At 40.5% G+C, this 25,038-nt stretch overlaps 1 protein-coding gene across 9 annotated transcripts in view; it reads right to left on the bottom strand.

Moving 5' to 3' along the window:
• GREB1L (GREB1 like retinoic acid receptor coactivator) overlaps window positions 1-25,038 on the bottom strand; it is a 308,414-nt gene that overhangs the window by 80,189 nt on the left and 203,187 nt on the right. For all 9 annotated transcript variants that reach the window (XM_053571376.1, XM_053571377.1, XM_053571378.1 and 6 more), the window contains 2 exons: window positions 4,635-4,763; window positions 797-913 (listed from right to left, as the gene is read on the bottom strand). In XM_053571376.1, the coding sequence (XP_053427351.1) occupies window positions 797-913; window positions 4,635-4,763 (246 nt within the window). The remainder of the gene's footprint in view (window positions 1-796; window positions 914-4,634; window positions 4,764-25,038) is intronic.

Here is a 25,038-nt window from a genome sequence, read left to right as displayed (position 1 = left end):
ATTCATCTAGGGGGACAGAGGCAAAGACAAAGTTAGAAACAGCCACACTTTGGTGTTATCAACCTAACACCATACTAACAACCACCTAATATCTGCATGTTGTTTTACAATTCTTAATTTTACTCAGATTATTTTATTTGATTCTATCAACAACTCTAGGGAGTTGGAGGACACGTATTATTGTTATACTCATTTTGTAGATAGAGCACCAAAGGGTCAGATTTGCCCAGGATTACACAGCAGAGAACTTTGAATCCTGTTCTTTGGTCAGCAACACCTATGGGTTTAGACATTTCCTGATATATCTGTTCCAACATTATTTCCCAGTTAGGCTCATCTCTGTAGAATCCTAAGATAATTTAATTACTACTGTTCACACCAATCATAAGCTTTCTTTCTTTTTGGGGGGAGGGGACAGAGTCTCACTATGTCGCCCTCAGTAGAGTGCTGTGATGTCACAGCTCACAGCAACCTCAAACTCTTGGACTTAAGCAATTCTCTTGTCTTAGCCTCCCAAGTAGCTGGGACGATAGGTGCCCGCCACAATGCCCGGTTATTTTTTGTGTTGTTATTGTAATTGTCATTGTTGTTCAGCAGGCCCAGGCTGGGGTCAAACCTGCCAGTCCCAGCGTCTGAGCTACAGGCACCAAGCCCAATCATAAACTTTCAAAACATTGTATGACAAGCTAAGAAAAAACTCCAGAGCGTGCTGTCAGATAATTTGTCATTCCAAAATCTACTACATATCTACCATCATGAAGTGCATTGTTTCAAAACTCTAAGATGGGTAGTGTACCTTGGTCTCCTGACGCATAACTAGGTCTTGGTGACAAAGAATAATTCCCGGGGCGAGCTGGCGTGGAGCTGGAGGCGCTGCTCTTCCCTCCGTGGCTACTGTTTCCATTAGCAGCATCTGTGGAACGTGAGGAAAGGAGCTGCTCAGAAAAGAAGCTGAACAGGGCACTGCTTTCTGTGATGCTATAACCGTCTGATAAACTTCATACTCTCTCTCTCTCTTTGGTTATTTATTTATTGAGACAAGGTCTTGCTCCATTGCCTGGGCTAGAGTAGAGTGGCACCATCACAGTTCTCTGCAACCACAAACTCCTGGGACTCATCAATTCTCCTGCCTCAGTCTCCCAAGGACTACAGGTGTGTGCTACCACACCAGGAAAATTTTTTTTATTTTTAGTAGAGACAGGCTCTCACTCTTGCTCAGGCTGGTCTCAAACTCCTAACCTCAAGCAATCCACCCACCTCAGCCTCACAGAGTATTAGTACTCATGCCTAATGAGCCCCTGTGCAGGCCAACCTCACTCACATTCTAAAACTCAAAGAAACCTCATGGATAGGACTGCACGCAGTTAAATAAAACCAGCTACCACTGTCAGAGGAGTACCTTCATTAAAATTGTCACTTAAATATAAATTCCCAGAATACCTAGACATCTTTTAGAATTATTTCCTTTTTTTTTTTTTTTTAAGATAAAGTCTTACTATGTCACACTTGGTAGAGCACTGTGGTGTCACAGCTCATAGCAACTTCAAACTCTTAAGCCCAAGTGATTCTCTTGCCTCAGCCTCCCAAGTAGCTGGGACTATAGGTGCCCCCCACAACACCCAGCTATTTTTTTTTTTTTTTGTAGAGACAGAGTCTCGCTCTATCACCCTCAGTAGGGTGCCATGGCGTCACACAGCTCACAGCAACCTCCTGGGCTTAGGCAATTCTCTTGCCTCAGCCTCCGGAGTAGCTGGGACTACAGGTGCCCGCCACAATGCCCGGCGACTTTTTTGTTGCAGTTTGGCCAGGGCAGGGTTTGAACCCACCACCCTCGGTACATGGGGCCAGCACCTTACCCACCGAGCCACAGGTACCGCCCATACCCGGCTATTTTTTTGTTGTAGTTGTTATTGTTTAGCAGGCCCGGGAGAGTTCAAACCCTCTAGCTTCAGTATATGTGGCCAGTACCCTAACCATTGAGCTATGGGCACTGAGCTTAGAATTATTGTCAATGAACTCTTTGGCGATGGTGAGTAGAAGAAAGAGAAAACAATTCTTTTCTTTTTTTAATACGGTAACTTGCAAATATGTACAGAAGGAGAGAATCGTCCATGTTCCCACCACCCAGCTTCAACATTTATTAACACATAACCCATCTTGCTTCATCTATTCCTCATACATCTTCCTCTCCACACACACACATACATGCTCTGGATTATTCTGAAACAAACTCATTTATCATATCATTTCATCCATAAATATTTCTATATGTATTTCTAAAAGAAAGACTCTTTAAAATAAATAACTGTAATAACATCATTATACTTAAAATTAAGAATGATTAATAATTTCTTAATATCATCAAATATCCCATCAGTATTCAAATTTCCCCCAATTATCTCAGAAATGACTTTTTACTGTTGGCCTGTTAAAATTAGGATTTAAAAAAGATCCACACATTGAATTTAGTTGCTATGTCCCTTAAACCTCACCTCTTTTGATCTATAGGATTCCCCTCCTTTTTTTTCCTTCTTACAATTCATTTGTTGAAAACCCGATAGAATTTCCTGTTTTCTGGATTTTGCTGATTGGATACCCACGGTATCATTTAACATTCCCTTGTCTCCTGTCCCACTTTGTTGCCCAGGCTAGAGTGCTGTGACCTCAACCTAGTTCACAGCAACTTCAAACTCCTGGGTTCAAGCAATCCTCCTGCCTCAGCCTTGCTCAGCCTTCTGAGTAGCTGAGACTACAGGTGAGACCACCAGCATGCCTGGCTAATTCTTCTATTTTTAGTAGAGATAGGGTATGGATTTGCTTGGGCTGGTCTCAAACTCTAGAGCTCAAGTGATGCTCTGCCTTGTCCTCCCAGAGAGCTAGGCTTACAGACATGAGCCCACTATACCTGGCCTGTCCCTTGTATTTAAAATAAACTAATTATTAGATATAGAGGCTTGATCAAATTCAGGTTTAATTATTTTTTGGGGGGGGGCAAGAGTCTCATAAGTGCTGTTGTATATAGTACTTCTATCAGGAGGCACATAATAGCCAGTTTTCTCTCTTCTTGTGATGTCAGGATTATTAGCAGGTTCAAGAGCTGGTGACCTAATCCTTGGCATTATAAAGTCACTTATCCTTTCATCGGATGGTTTTTATAACCATGATGATCATTGATCTATACTTCATTGATTTTACTTCTTAATGCTGTAAAAATTTGATTCCATTTGTTCAAGTCTGTAATCTAGCCAGAAGGTAGATACTGCAAGAATTGTCAGACCCAGAGTAAGAACCAAGTGGGCTGCATGAATTGTGATGCCTAACTGTGGAGAAGTTACAAAAATGATCAGCTCTTTCTCTTCATTCTTCTTCCACCTCCCTTACCATTTCTTCTCTTTTAACACTGGAAATTTTCTAAGATTCTATCCTTTCCTCACCCCACATCTCTCCTTAGCTGATCCTATTTACCCTAATGGTTCAACTCTAGACCATCAGTCCTCACCCCCCCAAGATAAATCAAATGACTGTTGAACAGTTCCCCATTTAGATGTCTTGTGGGTATCTCAGACTCAGCATGTCCCAAACCCAGCTTAAAATCTCTTGCTGGAGAACCTGCTCCTCCTTCTCTGTTCCCTGTCTCAGGTGATGGCACCACCAGCCCAGAAAGCTGAAAGTCAGCTGTGAGACCCCTTCTTCCCCTGCTCCCTTTACGGTGTTAAGTCCTGCTGATCTTCCTTCCCAAATACTTCTCCAATCTCCACCCTCCTCTCCAATCTGGTATCATTCTGGCCAAGGACTTCATCATGTCTCACCCAGACTATCACCATGGCTTCCAAGGAGTTTTCCTACCTCTTATGGTCTTACACGTTACTGCCAAAATGATCTAGCTTGTGTTCAAATCAGACCATGTCATTCTTCTGCTCCCTAAGTTACAGAGCAAAATTCATGGCCTTGGCCTGCCTCCCGTGACTTCTTCCTTGACCGTCACTTGCTTGGGTCCTGCTACTCCCTGAGTTTTACATTTTGTGGTTCTTATGAGTCTGAACTTCTGGAATTTTTTGTGTATGTCATGTTGCTTTCCCCCCTTCCTTTTCTTTAAACCTTTGTTCCTGATCTTCCCTGAATATGAAGTGCCTTTCCTCCATTCTTCTGGAGGAGTGACTGTCTCCTCATTCTCAAAGACCAAGCTCCTCTTAGAACTCATTGATTACTCCCTCAAATGCTAATGCCCCTGCTTTGAGCTCCCTGAGCATATGGTCATATTTGCTGCAACAAACTAAAAATATCTTGTCAGCGGTCTGTCTCTCCATTAGATTACCAGGACATTAGAGATCAGAGATTATTTTTCTTTGTATTCTCAGTTCCTAGTCACAGGAGGTGCCCAAGAAATGTCTGTTGGATGAAATCAAACCACTGTGTCTCTTTTGTGTGCCAAATACCATTCCCTAACTCTTTTGGCTGGAATGCACAGAACACGAGCTTTGTACAACAATCCATTATTATATGCCTCACACCTGTCTTCAACTGGCAGGTAGAAGCAGCTTCTGTTTTCTTCTATTAATTTGCCAATTAAATTTCATACAAGTCTTTTATAGACTATGTATTTACCAAAGAAATATAAGTGAGGAAAACATCACCTGCAGCAAAAGTCTTCCCTACAGCCTGCAAAGATAAAGCCAGTGGTTTCACAGCATTCTTATTCCGGGTCAGGTCCTGAGCTCCACTTAAATTGATTGCAGAATTAGCTGGACTGAGAATCGGTGAATCTTTAAAACGAAAGAGGTTGTTTAAATTAGCAACTATTTACATATGAAGGAAGTTAATTTGACAAGAGTTGAGAAAATGCAGATTATAGAATTTCTATTCTTTCCTTAAATTATTCTGACATTTAAGAAAGTCAATTTCCAGGAATTTAGGTTTTATTATTTTTAATTTATATAATAAATATTCACTAGAAGTTACTATGTTCTGGGTGTTATTTTAAGCACTGCAAATACATTAATCCAGGCAATCTCTATACAACTCTGTTAGGTAAGTATTACCTTAAATAGTAGTAATTTAACTTTGTCAAAGTCAGATGACCTGGCTTCAAGGATGTCAAAACTATCTCCACATTTCCCTTAAAGCCGAATTTTTGTTTTTGTTTTGAGACAGAGTCTCACTATGTCACCCTCGGTAGAGTGCTGGGGCATCACAGCTCACAGCAACCTCAAACTCTTGGGCTTAAGCGATTCTCTTGCCTCAGCCTCCCAAGTAGCTGGGACTACAGGTGTCCACCATAACACCTGGCTATTTTTTGGTTGTAGTTGTCATTGTTGTTTAGCTGATCTGGGCTAGATTTGAACCCTCCAGCTCTGGCGTATGTGGCTGGTGCCCCAGCCGCTGAGCTATGGGTGCTGAGCCTAAAGCCATATTTTAATGACATATATTTGTCTCTATCTAGATGAGTTTTGTTATTTAACGTGTCACAGAAACTAACTCATTGTAATCTAGGAGAAAGCACTTTTCTCTGGAATAAAGTTGCTTTAATTTTTTTTTTAATAAAGTAGAATTAATTTACTGCAATACAAGGTACATCCAAAAGAAAGTTTCCTTTGGATTAAGAAAATAATCCCAGAAAAACTACATGCTATTTCAGAGACAAACCATGGGAGAGATAAAGACTCAAGCCAGCTGGGGATTTCTGAAAGGAGAGCCCTAGTCCCCAACTACTCTGGCAGAATAACAAGATCAGTTAACACAGGAAAGCATTAAAAGGATGGTTACAATTCTGAGGCTGAAAAACAAGGTACTCTAAATAACAGGATATTGATGGTGCTACATTAGAAATTATTTAATATGTCTGACAAAGGTCTGATAACCAGAATCCACAGAGAACTCAAACGTATTAGCAAGAAAAGAACAAGTGATCCTGTCTTATTGTGGGCAAGAGATTTGAACAGAAACTTCTCTGAAGAAGATAGGCGCACGGCCTACAGATATATGAAAAAATGCTCATCATCCTTAATCATCAGAGAAATACAAATCCAAACCACTATGAGATATCATCTAACTCCAGTAAGATTAGCCCACAGCACAAAATCATAAAACTATAGATGTTGGCACGGATGTGGAGAAAAGGGAACACTTCTGCACTGCTGGTGGGAATGCAAACTAATACGTTCCTTTTGGAAAGGAGTTTGGAGATCACTTAGGGATCTAAAAACAGACCTGCCTACTCTATTCTGCAATTGCTCTACTAGGTATATATCCAGTAGATCAAAAATCACTTTATAACAAAGATGTTCGCACCAGAATGTTTACTGCAGCCCAATTCATGGAAGAAACCCAAGGGCCCATTGATCACGAATGGATTCATAAATTGTGGTATATGTACACCATGGAATGTTATGCAGCCTTAAAAAAAAGATGGAGACTTTACCTCTTTTATGTTTACATGAATGGAGCTGGAACATATTCTTCTTAGTATCTCAAGAATGGAAGAAAAAGTATCCAATGTACTCGGCTCTACTATAAAGCCAATATATAATCACCCACACTTCCTTATGAAAGCTATAACCCAACTACAGCCAAGATGAAGGGGGAAGAGGAGGGTGAGAGGAGGGGAGGGGGGAGGGTGGATGGAGGGAGGGTAATTGGTAGGACCACACGTATGTGCATTTTACAAAGGTACATATCAAATCCACTAAGTGTAGAGTATAAATGTCTTAACACAATAATCAGGAAAGTGTGGTAAAGGCTATGTTAACCAGTTTGTTGTAAGTATTTCAGATTGTATATAAAACCAGCGCATTGTACCCCATAAATGCATTAATGTACACAGCTATGATTTAATTAAAAAATAAATTATTTAAATAATTATTCATATCACAACATGATTCCTGACTCACCTCATCATCTCATACGAACTCAAAAGAATGAAATGGTCCCATAATGGCTTGGCAGAGTCCACGTAGCTCTCTGAAAGTCTGCCCTGCTCCCAGTGAGTGATTTTAAGGCCATCGAGAATAACAGAGGCCAGCAAGTGCACTTGTAACATTGTGAAGCTGTAGGAAACTGAAGACTGCCTGTGTTTTTCACATCTTCACAGAGAGCCCACCAGGACAGGGATCCCAGGTAAGTTTGCTGTGTCATTCCACAGGTTCATCTTTTCCTTTCAGGACACAGTCATACTTAGGCCACTCTGAAAAGTTTTTATTTATTTATTTATTGAGACAGAGTCTCACTATGTCACCCTGGGTAGAGTGCTGTGGCGTCACAGCAACCTCAAACTCTTGGGCTTAAGTGATTCTCTTGCTTCAGCCTCCCAAGTAGCTGGGACTACAGATGCCCACCACAAACGCCTGGCTATTTTTTTTGTTTGTTTTTGGTTGGAGTTGTCATTGTTGTTTGGCAGGCCTGGTCTGGATTAGAACCTGCCCGCTCTGGTGTATGTGGCTGGCGCCCTAGCCACTGAGCTACAGGCGCCAAGCCCACTCTGAAAAGTTTAGAGACAGACTGTGTTATGGTCCATTATTTCCCTTCCAAGAAACACAGTCAGCAGTGTCCTTTCTGATTCACCTGTGCAAGTCCCAACTTGCTCAGCTTATCGGTGTTGCTGGGAGGGCTTCATTCGTTTCTGTACAAAAGAATTTTACATTTCTTGATTTTTGTGTATCTCAAAACTTCCGTAATGACCCATGTATTGTTTGGAATTAGATTAGTAGCTTAATATACTAGTTTCTACCTATAACTTTAGCATATCCCTATGATGAAGGGTGTTGATTCCTCTTACATTTTCAAACCACTGAATACACATTAGTATAGACCAGCATTTTAAAAGCAATAAAAGGGTACAAAACTAATGTACAGAAATAAATCTTCATATGAATAAACAAAAACCCATAATTAGATAAAATGCCTAGAAATAAGCTCAGTAAGAAATATCACAACTATATGAAGAAAACTTTATAATATTTCTGGACATGTCTAGAATTTATCTTAAAATATTGACGGAGGAAGATTAAATGATAATCGCCATGTACTGATAATTTTTCTTTTTTTCATGTACTGATAATTATTGAAGTTAGGTGACAGTCCCATGGTGGTGGTTCACTGTATTTTTATATATATTTGAAAATTTTATATTAGACATTTTTAAAAATTAAAAGAATCTGTAAGAAGATCATGAAAATAGATCTGAACAAATATGAAGATATTCCATATTTCTGAGAAGAAATATTCAATGTCAAAAAGATGCCAATCAGGCTTAGCACCTGTGCTCAGTGGTTAGGGCGCTAGCCACATGCACAGGGGCTGGTATAGTGAGACTCTGTCTCAAAAAAAAAATAAATAAAAAGATGGCCATCAATTCAAGTTAATTTATAAATGTAATGTGATGCTAGGAAATACCAATAGGTTTATGTATTATTATAATTAAAAAGGCAAACTGATTTAACATTGATATAAAATATTAAATAGTCAAAAAATAGAAGAGGAGGAAACATTTCCTAACTCATCTTATAAGACCAATATTACCCTGATATCAAAACCTGACAAAGAGGGGGCACCTGTAGCACAGTGGTTAGGGTGCTGGCCACAAGCTCCGGGGCGTGTGGGTTCGAACCCAGCTCAGGCCTATTAAACAAACAACAACAACAACAACAAATGAAGTTTATTAGGGGCGCCTATAGCACAGTGGTTAGGGCACCGGCCACAAGCTCCGGGGTGGGTGGTTCAAACCCAGCTCAGGCCTGCTAAACAAATAAACAACAACAACAACAAAAAATAAAGTTTATTGGGGGTGCAGTAGCACAGTGGTTAGGGTGCCAGCCACATGCTCTGAGGCTGGTGGGTTCAAACCCGGCCTAGGCCAGCTAAACAAAACAAAACAAAACAAAGCAAAGCAGCCGAGCATTGTGGTGGGCGCCTGTAGTCCCAGCTACTTGGGAAGTTGAGGCAAGAGAATCGCTTGAGTCCAAGAGTTTGTGGTTGCTGTGAGCTAAGACTCCACAGCACTCTACTAAGGGTGACAAAGCGAGACTCTGTCTTAATAATGAAAAAAAAAGACATCATAAGAAAAGCTGTAGTTTATAAATGTATGAATAAAGTATAGTTTATAAATGCAAGGATACAGGAAAAGCAATGCTCAGTAAAACACTAGCAAATAGAATCTCGTAGCATATAAAAAGGAGTATAAACTATGATTGAGATTTATAGCAGAAAGTCAAGGTTGGCTTAACATGCAAAAATCTATATGAAATGCCCAGTATGGACAAATCCATAGAAATAGAAAAGAGATTTGTGGTTTCCAGGGATCAAGAGCAAGGGTGAAACAGGGAGTGACTGTAAATGGGTATGGAGTTTCTTCTTAGAGTGATGAAAATGTTTTGAAAGTTATCGTGGTGATAATTGCACAATTCTGCAAATATACTAAAATCCATTGAATTGTACGTTTTAATGGGTAGTGAAGTACAGAATAGGGCATACAAAACTTTGGAGTATTAAGGTATAAAAGTAAGAATTTGTTCTTTCTTGAATAGATCTTAAAAAAATCTTAAAGATATATAGGAAAATAATTACAGCAGTTACCAGTTGGGGGGATGGGCTCCTGTAAAAAAAATAGAGACTTTTTACTGTACATATATGCATACATTATGTAGTTACCTATCCACAATGGACATAGGTGTTTTTGAAAAATGTAAATATTTTACAACAGTGGAATAAAGGATTAAAAAAATAAGGATAGAAAATAGTTATATGTAGATTTATAACTAGCATCAGAAGTTCTTCTGTTTTTTTTTTTTTTCTTTTTGAAACAGGGCTTCCCTCTGTTGCCCAGGTTAGAATGCAGTGATGTCATCATAGCTCACTGTGACCTAAAGCTCCTGGGCTCAAGCTATTCTCCCAGCTCAGCTTTCCGAGTAGCTAACACTACAAGGCGTGCATCACCACACTTGGCTAATTTTTATATTTTTTGTAGAGACAAGGATTTGTTATGCTGCTCAGGCTGGTCTTTAATTCCTGACTTCAAGTGATCCTCCTGCCTCGGCCTCCTGAAGTGCTAGGATTACTGGTGGGAGTCACTGCACTCAGCCAGAAATACTTCTTAAATATACAAAGTGAGCATTTACTTCAATATTAGATCACACATAGTAATTTTATAGGGTAATTCCATTCCAATGGAACCGCTTCTGCAAAATTATCTTAAATACAATAGATACTTTTCAGTGTTGATCATACTGAAATCCTACTATTGCATGTATTTATTTATTCAATAATATTTTTTTGAGCCCTTACCATGTGTCAAGAACCTTGCTAGGACCTATGAGTAAAAGGTAAACAAGACAAGTGCTGTCCTTAAGAAACTTTCCTCTATCAACTAAGGTACTGGTGGTGTTCTCCAACCCTTTTGTTTATCTTAAAACAATCTGATTAGACACCATAGTTTCATTTTTAATATTTGATCATTTATTTCTATATTTTTTCCTATTTTATTTCATTAACATATAAATCATAGAAAAATCAGAAAGCACAGGTAAGCATTAGATCAGAGTGAACTTTGCAAAGTAAAAATCCTACTGTGTTATTCCCTAATATTTACCACCTTGCACATGCTTCCAGTCTTTATTATGTATGGTGGCCTTTGTACATTTAGCATTTAGTGGTTTTGATCATTTGGAAGCAGGCGGTCCAAAGTCATGGAAATTACTCCTATGTTTTCTTGTAAGAGTGTTATAGTTTTAGCTATCACATTTAGATGAATGTGGTATGAAGAAGAGGTCCAAATTCATTCTTTTGCCTGTGGATATAAAACATGATCCATGTTCAAAACATGATCCCCTGTCCTCTTGCTCAGACACGAATATGACCCATGGGGCTGTAAGGCTGCTGTGCTTAGACAGCGAGCAGCTGATTGCTCAGGGTCTGCATCTCACCAGGGCCTCGTTCCCTCTACTAGTGAGTTCATGTCTACTTAAGGAAGAACTTCTAAGCCCTGGAGGATTCACAGACTTGCAAAGTTCCTCGAGCAAGTCACAGCTCTGGTCTCTATGTTGTGGTGGTTTGTGACTTCCTGTTTCTCCCACTAGGTCATGAGCTCCTTGAGAGCATTCCCAGCTCCTGGTATAATGACTGTCCCATCATGGCAAAAGAGATAAAATGTAAAAAAATGCCAAACTAATCTTCTTATCCTTTTTACACAATAGTTCAATAACTCTGTGTTAGCCCAAAATCATTGGGGAGTAGGTGGGGAGGGGAGGATAAACCCTTCCTAGTAAAGGGAGCCAATTAAGCAGTGAGTAGAAGGTGTCTGGATCCTGATTTAACTACTCCCTGGGCTCTTACTTTGCTAAATATGAACCCTCCCTAGAGTCTTTCATAATCTGCAAAATGGTGCTAAAATCTCACAGTAACAATGAACATGTTTGGCACAGTGCCTAGAACACAGTAGGTATTCAATAAATGTTTTGCTAAATCTTGTTAAGAGTTTTCCAGATGACCAACCCCCTAAGTCTCTTTTTGCTCTTGACACCTATATAAAACGTAGGCTCTAATATGGGTGTCCAGCCTTTTTTTTTGCTCCACGTTGGAAGAAGTATTTTCTTAGGTCACACATTAAATACAAAAAACACTAACAAAAGATGATGAGCAGAAAAAAAAGTCTGTGCATAATTTTCAAAATATCCAATATCACAGATAAGCAAAACAGGCCTCAAATAATGTACATGCAGCCCATGGACCCCTGCTAATGTGCTTCTTTCCTGAGTAAAGTACACTGAACCTCTTTTCACATTCAAACTGCAATTAGAGTAATGTCCTTCCCATGTAGTCATCACATCCCTATTTCTGCACTCTGAGCCTGCATTACATATATATGCCAGCTACATTTTACTTTTGATTCAAGTGAACAAGCATTTAATTAAAATATGAACATATTTCCCCTCCAAAATTAGTGTTCAATCATGTCTTGCTAACTTGTTCTTATGCTATTGATTTTTAAAAATAGCTTTATTGGTGTATAACTGACAATAAGCCACACATATTAAAGTACATAATTTGGTAAGTTTTAACATATGTACATACCCATGAAACCATCACCACAATCAAAGTAATAGGTGGGTCATTGCGAAAATTTTGAGATACACAAAAATCAAGAAATGGAAAATCTTGTGCAGACAGAAACAAATGAAGCCCTCCCAGTAAAACCAACAAGCTGAGCAAGTTGAAACTAGCAGGGGTGAATCAGAAAGGACATTGCTGCTGTGTTTCCTGGAAGTGAAATAATGGACCATAACAGTCTGCCTCAAAACCTTTGTAGTGACTCACATAAACATATTTATCATCCCTAAGTTTCCTTGAGCCTTGCTCCCCCATCCCCAAGCAACAATTCATCTACTATCACTATAGATTACTTTGCATTTTCTAGAGTTTTGTATAAATAAAATCATGTGGTATTATTCTTTGTGGGGGAGGGTCTGGCTTCTTGCACTCACCAGATTTATTTTGAGATTCATCCACATTGTTATGAGTATTAATTGCTCATTACTGTGTATTGATGGATAGTATTACACTGTAAGAATAGAACAATTTATTTATTCATTCACCTGTTATAGACATTTGGGTTGTTTCCAACTATTGGCTATTATAAAGAAAGCTACTATGAACATTGTTTACAAGTGTTTGTATGGAAATATATTTCCCTTTCTCTTGGGTAAATACCTAGGAATGAAATGGCTAGACCATTTGGTAGGTGTATGTTCAACTTTTTTTTTTTAAAAAGAAACTGCCAAACTCCTTCTCAAAGTAGTTTTATCATTTTATGTTCTCAGCTTTGTATTAGAGTTTTGTATTAGAGTTCTACTTCCTCAACATCCTCGTCAATGCTTGGCAAAATCTTTTAATTTAAGCCATTCCATTAAGTGTGGTATCTCACTGTTATTAATTTTGCATTTTCTAATCTTTTTATGATACTTAATCACCATCCATATATGTTCTCCCACTTTAAAGATGAGGATGGGCATGGTGGTTAACACCTATAATCCTAGCGCTTTGTTTTTTGTTTCTTTGTTTTTGAGATAGTCTCACTTTGTCACCCTCAGAAGAGTGCTGTTGCATCATAGCTCACAGCAACCTCAAACTCCTAGGTTTGAGTGATCCTCTTGCTTCAGCCTCCCCAGTAGCTGTGACTGCAAGAGCCCACCACAACGCCTGTCCATTTTTTTAGAGACACAGTCTCTTTCTTGGTCAGGCTGGTCTCGAACTCCTGAGCTCAGGTGATCCACCTGCCTCAGCCTCCTAGAGTGCTAAGTTTATAGGCATAAGCCACCAGGCCAGCAATCCAAGCACTTTTGAGGCTGATGAGGGAGGATTGGTTGGGGCCATGAGTTGGAAACCAGCCTGAGCAACACAGTGAGATTCTTGTCTCTACAAAAAAATTAAAAAACAATTAACCAGGTGTGGTGGCCCACACCTATAATCCCAGCTGCTTGTGAGGCTAAGGCAGCAGTATTACTTGAGCCCAGAGTAGAGGTCAAAGTGAGCTATGATGGTGCCACTAACTCTAGTCTGGGCAACAGAGGTAGAACCTGTTTCCAAAGAAAAAAAAAAAAAGTTGTAGTATGAATGTGAGCCAATGTGCCCAGCCTAAAGTTCTTTATTTGTTCTGGACATAATTCCTTTATACGGTTTTCTTTTTCTTTTCTTTCTTTCTTTTCTTTTTCAAGACAGTGTCTTACTTTGTTGCCCTTGGCAAAGTGCTGTAGTGTCGCAGCTCACAGCAACCTCAAACTCTTGGGCTCAAGCGATTCTTTTGCCTCAGCCTCCTGAGTAGCTGGGACTACAGGCACCTGCCACAATGCCCAGCTATTTTTAGAGACAAGGTCTCGCTCTGGCTCAAGTTGGTCTCAGGTCTCAGGTTGCCTGTGAGCTCAGGTAATCCACCCGCCTCGGCCTCCCAAGTGCTGGGATTACAGGAATGAGCCACCTCGCCCAGCCTTACAGCATCATTATATAACACTGTCATCACCAGCATCATTTATGTGGGATGTGACTGTTCTTCTTGTATTCTAGTAAAGATACCTTTTATTTCATTTTCTAGCCTGACTGCCCTGGCTAGAACCCTCCAGTACATAAAATGGAAGTGGTAAGAGTGGACATGCCTCCCTTTTTCTCAATCTTAGGAAGTATTCAGTCTTTTATCACTAAGTGTGTCAGATATGGGGTTTTTGTAGATGCCCTTTATAAGTTTGTGGAAGTTCCCTTCTTCTAGTTTTTATTTTTTTATTTTTTTTTAACACAGAGTCTCAAGCTGTCGCCCTGGGTAGAGTGCCATGGTGTCACAGCATGTAGCACCCTCAAACTCTTGGGCTTAAGTGATTCTCTTGCCTCTGCTTCCTAAGTAGCTGGGACGACAGGTGCCCCCCACAACGCCTGGCTATTTTTTTTTTTTTTTTTGCAGTTGTCATTGCTGTCTCAGCTGGCCTGGGCCAGGTTCAAACCAGCCAGCCTCAGTGTATGTGGCTGGCACCCTACCCACCAAGCTACGAGCAATGGCCCTTCTAGCTTGTTAAGAGTTTTTATTAGGAAAAAATGTTGTATTTTGTCAAATGCCTTTTCTGCATCTGTTGAGATAATCATATGGTTTTGCCTTTTGTTTGTTAACATGGTAAATATATTGATTAATATTTAAAAGCATCCGGGGATAAATCCCACTTAGTCATGATGTACTATCATTTTTAACATATTATTGGATTCAGAATACAAAAATTTTGTTAAGAACAATTTTATATTTATTTCATGAGGGATATTTGTTTGAATTTTTCTTCATCTAGAATGTCTTTGTCTGATTTTATTATCAAGGTAATACTGGTCTTATAGAATGAATTAGGAGGTAATCCATTTCCTTCGATTTTTTGGAAGAGTTTGTGCTGAATTGGTATCATTTCTTCCTTAAACGTTTGACAGAATTTATCAATGAAGTTTTCTGAGCCAGAAGTTTTATTCCAGGAAAGATTTTTAACCACATTTTCGATGTATTTAACAGATATAGGACTATTCAGGTTATCTATTTCTTCTTGTGTAAGCTTTTGTGATTTGTATCCTTCAAGGAATTTATCAATTTCATCCAAGTTATCAAATTTGTTATCATAAAATTATTCCTAACATTCCCTTATTATTCTTTTAATGTCACATGAAGCTGCAGTGTTGCCACCTCTCTTATAAAATATTGGTAATTTGTATCTTCTCTCTTTTTCCTATGTGTGACTAGAGGTTTGGCAATTTTACTGATTTTTTTCTTGAAAGAATAAGTTTCTCTGCTTTTATTAATCTTTTTCTATTATTTTCCTATTTTCTGTTTCACTGATTGCCATTTTGATCTTTATTATTTACCTTCTTTTTGCTTACTTTGGATTAAATTTGTTTATCTTTTTCTTAGTTTCTTTTCTTCCATTTACTTTTTATTTGTATATATTCATTGGGTACAAGAGCAATTTTGCTACATTAATGAAATGCACTGTGGTAAGCAAGGATCTTCAGTGCTTGCATTACTGAAACCATGCACATTACACCCACAAAGCAATCTCTCATCACATACCCGCCTTTTTTCCTAGTTTCTTTTTTTCCCCCAGTACCAATAAAAGCAATATTTATTCATTGCATTTTCCAAGGGAAAGTAGAAGAGAGGAAAAAGAGTCAGCACGTATGCTACAAAATGATTAGACAACGGGAAAGGAAGAACCTAGTGCAGCAAAATCAACCATCAAATAAACACATCCCAGGATGGAGTCACCAAAGCCCAAGGGGGCTCAGTCTCCTGCAGTTCAGGAATGAGGGGGAGGGAGCAGAATAAGAAGAGACAAGTACAGGCTTTCCTACCTTCCTTACCTCTCAAAAAATTCAAGCTTTCACACAAAGCTTTGGTTTCTAGCAGTAAACACAGAGTTACACTCATTTGTCTTCTATTAAACAATCTTGTGGCCACTTTGACATGAAGTTTCTTGTACCTGTATAAAAGTTCTTGAGTGACTTGGATGTATATTCATAATCCCTTTCTTGGTCTGCTGCCCAAGCCTTTTTTTTTTTTTTTTTTCTTTTTTGAGACACAGTCTATTGTCCAGGCTAGAGTGTGATGGCCTTAGCCTAGCTCAAAGCAACCTCTAACTCCTGGGTCCAGGCAATCCTCCTGGCTTCAGCCTCCCAAGTAGCTGGGACTACAGATGCCCCCATGATGCCTAGTTAATTTTTCAATTTTTATTACAGATGGGGTCTCACTTTGCTCAGGATGGTTTCGAACTCCTGAGTGCAAGCAATCCTCCCACCTTGGCCTCCAAGAGTGCTAGGATTATGGGCATGAGCCATCATGTCTGGCCCTGCCCCCACTTTCCACAGGGAAGTCCCCCAATTGCTTTTCTCTACTTTAGAATTAAGTAGGTTTGATCCATCCAGAATACAATAGTGTTTCAAGTGTTTAGCATGAATCACCATCAAGAAATGGTCTTGACTTAGGGGGCTGGGAACAAGGGATAGAGGGTCCTAGCTTTTGTAGGAGTTTTGCATAATTCTTTTAAGAGCTGTGGAGACACCCCAAGAATTAAATGCATATGTATGTAGGTGTGTAGGTTTTCTTTAGAGAAGATAAGAAAGAGGGCAGGAAAGGAGACAAGATTTTAGGACAGAAGATCTGGTTGAAAATAGGAAACAGGAAGGGGAATACAAAAGAATGACTGGTGTTCAAGCTCCCCACTTTAAGAAGAGGGCCTCCCCCTTTTGCCTGGTGCAGAACCTTCTGTCAAAGATGGATTTGGCTATTTTTCTATTGATACAAAAAGAAATTTGTAAACAATGAAACCCCCAAAGAACCTAAAACCCAACATATTACATTTACACAAATGACTTCACTCCAACTCAGTGAAGTCCTACAAAACCCAGACAAATACAACAACCTGGTTGTAGGGATTGCCCGTAGGGAGGCAGCATTTAGGGAAGACAAGAACTCAGGACCAGACAGACCCCACCCAGGGTGTTCTGTTGCATTTGTCTGGTTTCAGCACAGCGAGGTAGGTTTACTGTGGATCTCATAGCATGTGAACAAAAACCCTTTTTTCTCCTTTAGCTACAATGACACTATTAACCAATGTGGCAGCAGGGCAGGACACTGGCTCCAGGCACCACAAAAGGCCCTGGCTTTCGGGTCTCCTTGGAACATAAGAACTTTGAAAGGTTAAGGATTTTTAGTCCTCGCTTCATATAAGATATTCATGCCTCAACAGCACAGGATAGGTACAGGGGTACTGGTCTTAAAACTTACTCTTACCAACTCACACTTTTTTACAAAAACACACATAAACCTTGTTGTGCATGGCAGGGCTCGCCTACCCAGTGAGGGATAGATCAGGTGTGTGAAGCATGTCCTGTGCCCCAGGATTAGACAACCCGCATGCCTGACTTTCGCTTGCTTTCTGGGCCTTTCACCTGGCCCAGCCTCTCCTAACCTCTCTGTACCACCTTTTTCTGTTCAGACTAATTTCTAATCTTTCTTTTTTTTTGAGTCAGAGTCTCATTATGTCACTATGGCTTCACAGCTCACAGCAACCTCCAACTCTTGGGCTTAAGTGATTCTCTTGTCTCAGCCTTCCAAGTAGCTGGGACTACAGGCACCTGCCACAATGTCTGGCTATTTTTTTGTTGCAGTTGTTATTGTTGTTTAGCTGGCTCAGGCGGGGTTCGAACCTGCTGCCTCAGTGTATGTGGCAGGCGCTGTAATCACTGTGCTACAGGTGCCAAGCCTAATTTCTAATCTTTCAGTAGAAGGTGATCAAGTTATGGGGCAACTCCGTTGGAACCTAGTCTCCCATGAAACATTTTCAAGGCAAAAGGGGTTTCAAGTGGATACTGTGACAGAAAAGACAGCTCCAATCGGCAAACATCAGGTAGTTGAATAGGCTACGAGGTCCAAATAGTTGCTCTCCATGGTGGTAAAATAATGAAACATCTTCTTGCTTGTGTATACCTAGAAGTGCTGCCAAGCCAATCCCTGAGGTTGCTCATGTACCTGAAAACACACTGCAGGAACAAAGGCCTTAGATTAAAATATACAAAAATATAAACTCAGAATATTTATATTAAGAAAAAAAAGTTAAAAAGCCTAAAGTATGCCATTCACACACAACTAATGCAGTTGACTTCCTGGAGAAAATGAGACCCAAGGTGCAGTTATCCAAGGGAGCAAATAAAACCACACTGACCCAGAATGAGGGGGGTGCATGTAGGGGCAGTAGGTCTGTAGCTTTTGGGGGTCCAACCACCCTTTTTGCCTGTCACCACTACCCATTGCTTGGGACAGTTCACAGCACCCTCTCTCAAGAATGGGTATGAGAATACAAGATGTGGAAAACCCTGCTTGATTCCTGACAGATTCCCTCCCACGGGATGTAGTGGCTGTTAGGTAGCATCCATTAGTGTGGTCTTGAACTTAATCATTTCACTCTAGCATGGGAGTTATATTATTACATATCCTTCTTTAAAAGGAAAGCAACTTCTCTATCCAGGCCACCTTCAAAAGCTAGAGATTCCGTGGATAGAGTCTTGGAAGAAGAATTCAGATTCTAGGATGATTTCCTCCAAAAGTCCTCCCTGGCATTTGGATAGAGCATAGGTAGTTTTTCTTTGCCTCACCCTCTCCCCCCACCAAGAGGGAAGAAGGGGGGGGGGATGCTGTGAACCCCAGCCTGAGATACACAGCAGTGCTAGGTACCCCCCAATCGGCCCTATCCCCACTTTCTCCACTCTGCTTGCTCACTGAAACTTTATCAAGCTAAAGAATAGCCTCCACCTGCTGTGGCTCCATTCTGGGCCTCCGGGAGCAGGGCAGGGCTGTGGGTCTCTTCTTTCTTCTCCTGGAAGTACACTGGCTTTCCCTGTACACCGGGCATCAGCTGAGCCTGCAGCAAACATGTGGCTACCACATGGCTCTGGCAGAAGTAGCACTTCTTGGGCTGGGGGGCAGCCTGCATTCCTTAGCATAACGGTCTAGACCTCCATAGTTATAGCACCTGTCTCCTTTTGATCTCTGTTTCTGCATGTTCTTCCCCTTTGGCACCTCTCACTCTCGAAATCAAACACCCCCCACCCCAGGCATTGACACAGGTACATTCTGGGGCCTTGGCAGACTTCTTAACCCTTTCAGATCCTATGTCAGACCTCATCCAACATAAAGATTTTCCTGTTTCAATCTGATGTCAGAAGATGTCTGCATGCTTTTGTGGTTGCATTTATTGATTGATGTGCCTCTCATTCAACAACAAGAAGTAGTGACAATGCTGAGTACAAGCTTAGACCTCAAACACAGTTGATCACTGGTTAGAGGAAGAAACAGGCTGTTCAATCTGAAAAACTGACAGTAATTTTAGAATACACAAAGTTTATGGAAGAGGGGACAGAGCTGATCAGTACTGTGGATGTTACAGATTTACAAGGCCCTACAAATGGTGGAAAAAATTAAACTTCTGGCTGACGGAAGTTGCAGTTGTGAACAGCAACATCCTTTGCTCATTAGATAAGGAGACTGAAGAAAAAATATAGATACACCTCTCTTACAGAAGAAATCTCACCACTCAGCTTATGAGCACTATGAGGAACAGAAATTCAAGAAAGAGGGGAAGACCATCATCTTCTGACACGGAGGAAAGGCTAAATGGTAAGATGCATTTTATAATGAAAAATGAAAAAAAAAATCAGCAAAGGATTGCATGGTTTGCAACAGAAGAAATGAGAAAGGTGGAAGGAGAAAAACCATTTTCTACTGTGAGACACGCAAAAGGAAGAGCCTGGACTTCACCCTGGAGATTGCTTCAGGAAGTATCGCACTCAAAAAAAAATTACAAACAAAAATACTTTGATGATTTTGTGTATCCTGAGACCCAGTAATTGCCTGATATAATCGTTCAGTAGCAAGCAGAGAGAGTTCAAACTTTGGTTTTTTTACCTTATAACTGTATCTTGGACTTATCTACATTATTTAGCCCTTGCCTGGGCTAGAGTGCAGTGATGGCCCTCTAGAACACCCTGGGTGGGGTCTCTCTGGTCCTGAGTTCTTGTTAGATATTCTACGTTAGATATTGGCCCCTATTTCTAAACATGCAAAGAATGCTGAAGAGGTATCAGTAAAAAGTAGACATTTTCTACTGACCTATACTTTTAGATTAATTTTTAGAATTTTTAAGTGTTTAACTATGAGAAGTATAATATAAAAGAAAATTCAGCGAAACAATCCAAGATGGTGGCCGAGTAACAGCTTCCCTGCAACAGGGCACGGTGAGTCTGGGAAGATAAGACTCCAGGCATCTCTGGCTGGTGGGATCTGCCTATAATCATCCCTTTGAGGATACAGGGAGTCAGCAAGGGACTTCCGGACCCCAAGAGGAGGACAAAAACAGTGGAAAACTGGCAAGTGGTTGCATGTGTTCGATCGACCTAATCCCGCCAGCAGCCGTAAGTACAAGCACCAGTGAGACTGCAACTGGAAAGGCCTTACCTGTGAACTGTTTTGGTGTTTTTGGACTTAGCACTCAGTTGAACTGCCTTGGGGAGAGCTTGAGCAGGAGTGCGGAGAACTTGGGCTTTGTCTAAGGCCCCAGACTGAGCAGCTGAGCCTGACAGATCTAATAGTGTTCGGCTGTGGGCCACAGGGAGCCATTGTGAGAGAACTGCCCCGGCAAGCTCTGCCTTCAGGGTCGCAGAGGAAGGATCGGGCGGGAGCTAGTAACCTAGTGACTGAGCAGCCTAAAGGTGGGGACTGAGCTGCCTTACAGCCTTAACCCTCAGGGGCAGAGTGAGACCAGTTTTGGCACACTGGAGCCTCAGGCTGTTGCCCTGGGTAGAGTGCCGAAGCATCACAGCTCATAGCAACCCCAAACTCCTGGGCTTGGTGCTGCCCAGACCTCCAAAAGAGCTGCGTCGTGATCCCCGACCTGTGACCTGCGCCCGCTGGGCCTCCACATGCCCTGACCAGGAACTGTGGGAGCTGCGCAACCCTGCGTCCTCCCTTCTGTACCCTCCCTGCCTCCACACCGGCCTGCTCGTCTGGCCAGGAACTCTGGTAGCCGTATGCCCTCCGGAGCCCTCCCTGCCTCTGCGCAGAGCCCTTTTCCTGGCCAGAGACTGCTGGAGCCTTGGGCTCTCTGTGCCAAAGTCACTGGGCACCAGGCACTCTCAGAACTGTGCACACCACCTCCTGCCCTGTTCCTGGATCCGGGTGTGCCACAATCTGGAGCTGCTTACACAACAAGAACTCCCTGGCTGGGGCAGCCCCAGAGACACTACACAGCGTCACTCCCTACAAAGATCCAGCAACAACAGAGTGATCCCGCTGGGGTCTAATATTGGAGAGACACCTCCCCAACTCTGAGGATGGCCAGAGGCAACGGTGAAAAACAATCATGAGGTGAAATCAACAGAAAAACTCTGGCAATATGAACAATCAGAGTAGATCAACCCCCCCAAGGATCAATGGGGCAGACACAGCAAAAGATCCCATGAACAAACAAATAGTTGAGATGTCAGAAATCGAATTCAGAATCTGGATAGCAAATAAGATGAAATTAGAATTCCAAGCAGTAACCCAAAAGATATCTCAAGAATTCAATGAATACAAAGACCAAATGACCAAAGATTTGGACACATTGAGACAAGAAGTTGCAGCCCTCAAAGATCTGAGAAACACAGTAGAATCCCTCAGTAACAGAATGGAGCAAGCAGAAGAAAGGATTTCTGACATTGAAGACAAAGCTTTCGAACGCTCCCAAACTCTCAAAGAGGAAGAGAAATGGAGGGCAAAAACAGATCACTCTCTCAGAGAGCTCTGGGATAAGTTGAAGAAAACCAATATGCATCTTATAGAGATCCCCGAAAGCGACGAAGTGGCTTCACAAGGCACAGAGTCTCTTCTCCATGAGATTATGAAGGAGAACTTTCCAGACATGCCAAGAGATTCTGAAATTCAGATAACAGACAGTTTCAGAACTCCAGCATGACTCAACCTGAATAAGACATCCCCTAGACACATCATAATCAATTTCACTAAAGTTAATATGAAGGAGAAAATTCTGAAAGCAGTCAGATGAAAGAAAACCATTACCTACAAGGGCAACAATATTAGAATAACTGCAGATCTCTCTGCTGAAACCTTTCAAGCTAGAAGAGGATGGTCATCAACTTTTAATCTCCTAAAATGAAATAACTTTCAACCCAGGATCCTGTACCCAGCTAAACTGAGTTTCATTTATGATGGAGAAATTAAATACTTCAATGACATTCACATGTTGAAGAAATTTGCCATAACTAAACCAAATCTCCAGGATATTCTCAGACCTATCCTCCATAAAGACCAGCGTAATCCTCCACCACAAAAGTAAACCCACCCAGAAAATTCTGATCAAATTCCAATTTCCACAGTCACAAAAGGATTAAAAATGTCCACCGGACTCTTTAAAGGCTTATCAATATTCTCAATTAGTGTGAATAGTTTAAATTGTCCTCTAAAGAGGCACAGGTTGGCTGACTGGATACAAAAACTCAAGCCAGATATCTGCTGCATACAAGAATCACATCTTACATTAAAGGACAAATATAGACTCAACGTGAAGGGATGGTCATCTATACTGCAGGCAAATGGAAAGCAGAAAAAAGCAGGCGTTGCAATCCTATTCACAGATGCAATAGGCTTTAAACCAACTGAAATAAGGAAGGATAAGGATGGACACTTTCACAGTAGCCTTTATATATACCAACAACAACCAACTTGAACAAACAGTCAAGGACTCTATTCCTTTCACAGTAGTGCCAAAGAAGATGAAATATTTGGGAGTATACCTAACAAAGGACGTGAAAGATCTCTATATAGAGATCTATGAAAATTTAAGAAAAGAAATAGCTGAAGACGTTAACATGGAAAAACTTACCATGCTCATGGCTGGGAAGAATCAACATTGTTAAAATGTCTATACTACCCAAAGCAATATATAATTTTAATGCAATTCCTATTAAACCTCCATTGTCATATTTTAAAGATCTTGAAAAAATAATACTTTCTTTTATATGGAATCAGAAAAAACCTTGAATAGCAAAAACATTACTCAGCAATAAAAACAAAGGAGGAGGAATCACGCTACCAGACCTGAGACTGTACTATAAATTGATAGTGATCAAAACAGCATGGTATTGGCACAATACCACAAAAACAGAGAAGTAGATGTCTGGAACAGAATAGAGAACCAAGAGATGAATCCAGCTACTTACCGTTATTTGATCTTTGACGATTAATACTAATACGTTCCTTCTGGAAAGATGTTTGGAGAATACTTAAGAGACCTAAAATAGACCTGCCATTCGATCCTATAATTCCTTTACTAGGTTTATACCCAGAAGACCAAAAATCACAATATAACAAAGACATCTGTACCAGAATGTTTATTGCAGCCCAATTCATAATTGCTAAGTCATGGAAGAAGCCCAAGTGCCCATCGACCCACGAATGGACTAGCAAATTGTGGTACATGTATACCATGGAATACCATGCAGCCTTAAAGAAAGATGGAGACTTTACCTCTTTCATGTTTACATGGATGGAGCTGGAACATAATCTTCTTAGCAAAGTATCTCAGGAATGGAAGAAAAAGTATCCAATGTACTCAGCCGTACTATGAAGCTAAATTATAGCTTTCACATGAAGGCTATAACCCAACTATAGCACAAGACTATAGGGAAGGGGCCAAGGAAGGGGAAGGGAGGGGGGAGGTTAGGGTGGAGGGAGAGTAACAGGTGGGGCCACACCTACGGTGCATCTTAGAATGGCTACAGGGGAAACTTACTAAAGGCAGAACACAAATGTCTACATACAATAACTAAGAAAATGCCATGAAGGCTACGTTGAACAGTTTGATGAAAATATTTCATTTTATATATGAAACCAGCACATTGTACCCCTTGACTGCACTAATGTACACAGCTATGATTTAATAAAAAAAAAAGAAAATTCAGAAACAGAATAAACATGCTAAAATCTCACTTCTCCAAAAGACTATTGTTTTCTTCTTTTAGTACATGCCCTTCTATGTTTTAAGCACCTTATCTTTTTATGTGATTTTTAAAAGCCCATAGAGTTTTTTTATTATTATTTTTATTTTTATTGTTAAATCATAGCTATGTACATTAGTGCAATCAAGGGGTACAATGTGTTGGTTTCATATACAATCTGAAATAATCTCATCAAACTGTTCAACGTAGCCTTCATAGCATTTTCTTAGTTGTTGCATGTAGACATCTGTAATCTGCATTTAGTAAGTTTCGCCTGTACCCATTCTAAGATGTACCTTAGGTGTGACCCCACCCAGTACCCTCCCTCCACCCTTACCTCACCCCTCCCTTCCCCTCCCTTGGCCCTTTCCCCATATTCTTGTGCTATAGTTGGGTTATAGCCTTCATGTGAAAGCTATAAATTCGCTTCATAGTAGGGCTGAATACATTGGATACTTTTAGCACATAAACAAACTAAAAAATAAAGACATTATGATTCTCTCAATTGATGCAGAAAAAGCTTTTGATAATATCTAGCATCCTTCATGATCAGAACACTTAAGAAAATTGGTATAGAAGGGACATTTCTTAAACTAATAGAGGCCATCTACAGCAAACCCATAGCCAATAACGTATTGAATGGAGTTAAATTGAAATCATTTCTACTTAGATCAGGAACCAGGCAAGGTTGCCCATTGTCTCCATTGCTCTTTAACATTGTAATGGAAGTTTTAGCCATTGCAATTAGGGAAGAAAAGGCGATCAAGGGTATCCATATAGGGTCAGAAGAGATCAAACTTTCACTCAGATGATATGATCGTATATCTGGAAAACACTAGGGATTCTACAACAAAACTTTTAGAAGTGATCAAGGAATACAGCAATGTCTCAGGCTACAAAATCAACACCCATAAATCTGTAGCCTTTATATATACCAACAATAACCAAGCTGAAAAAACAGTCAAGGACTCTATTCCTTTCACAGTAGTG

This window comes from Nycticebus coucang, chromosome 19, assembly GCF_027406575.1.
Source record: "Nycticebus coucang isolate mNycCou1 chromosome 19, mNycCou1.pri, whole genome shotgun sequence".
Taxonomy (NCBI): Eukaryota; Metazoa; Chordata; class Mammalia; order Primates; family Lorisidae; genus Nycticebus; species Nycticebus coucang.
The sequence above is the reverse complement of the archived record's forward strand: the minus strand, read 5'-3'. Positions and strand labels throughout refer to the sequence as shown.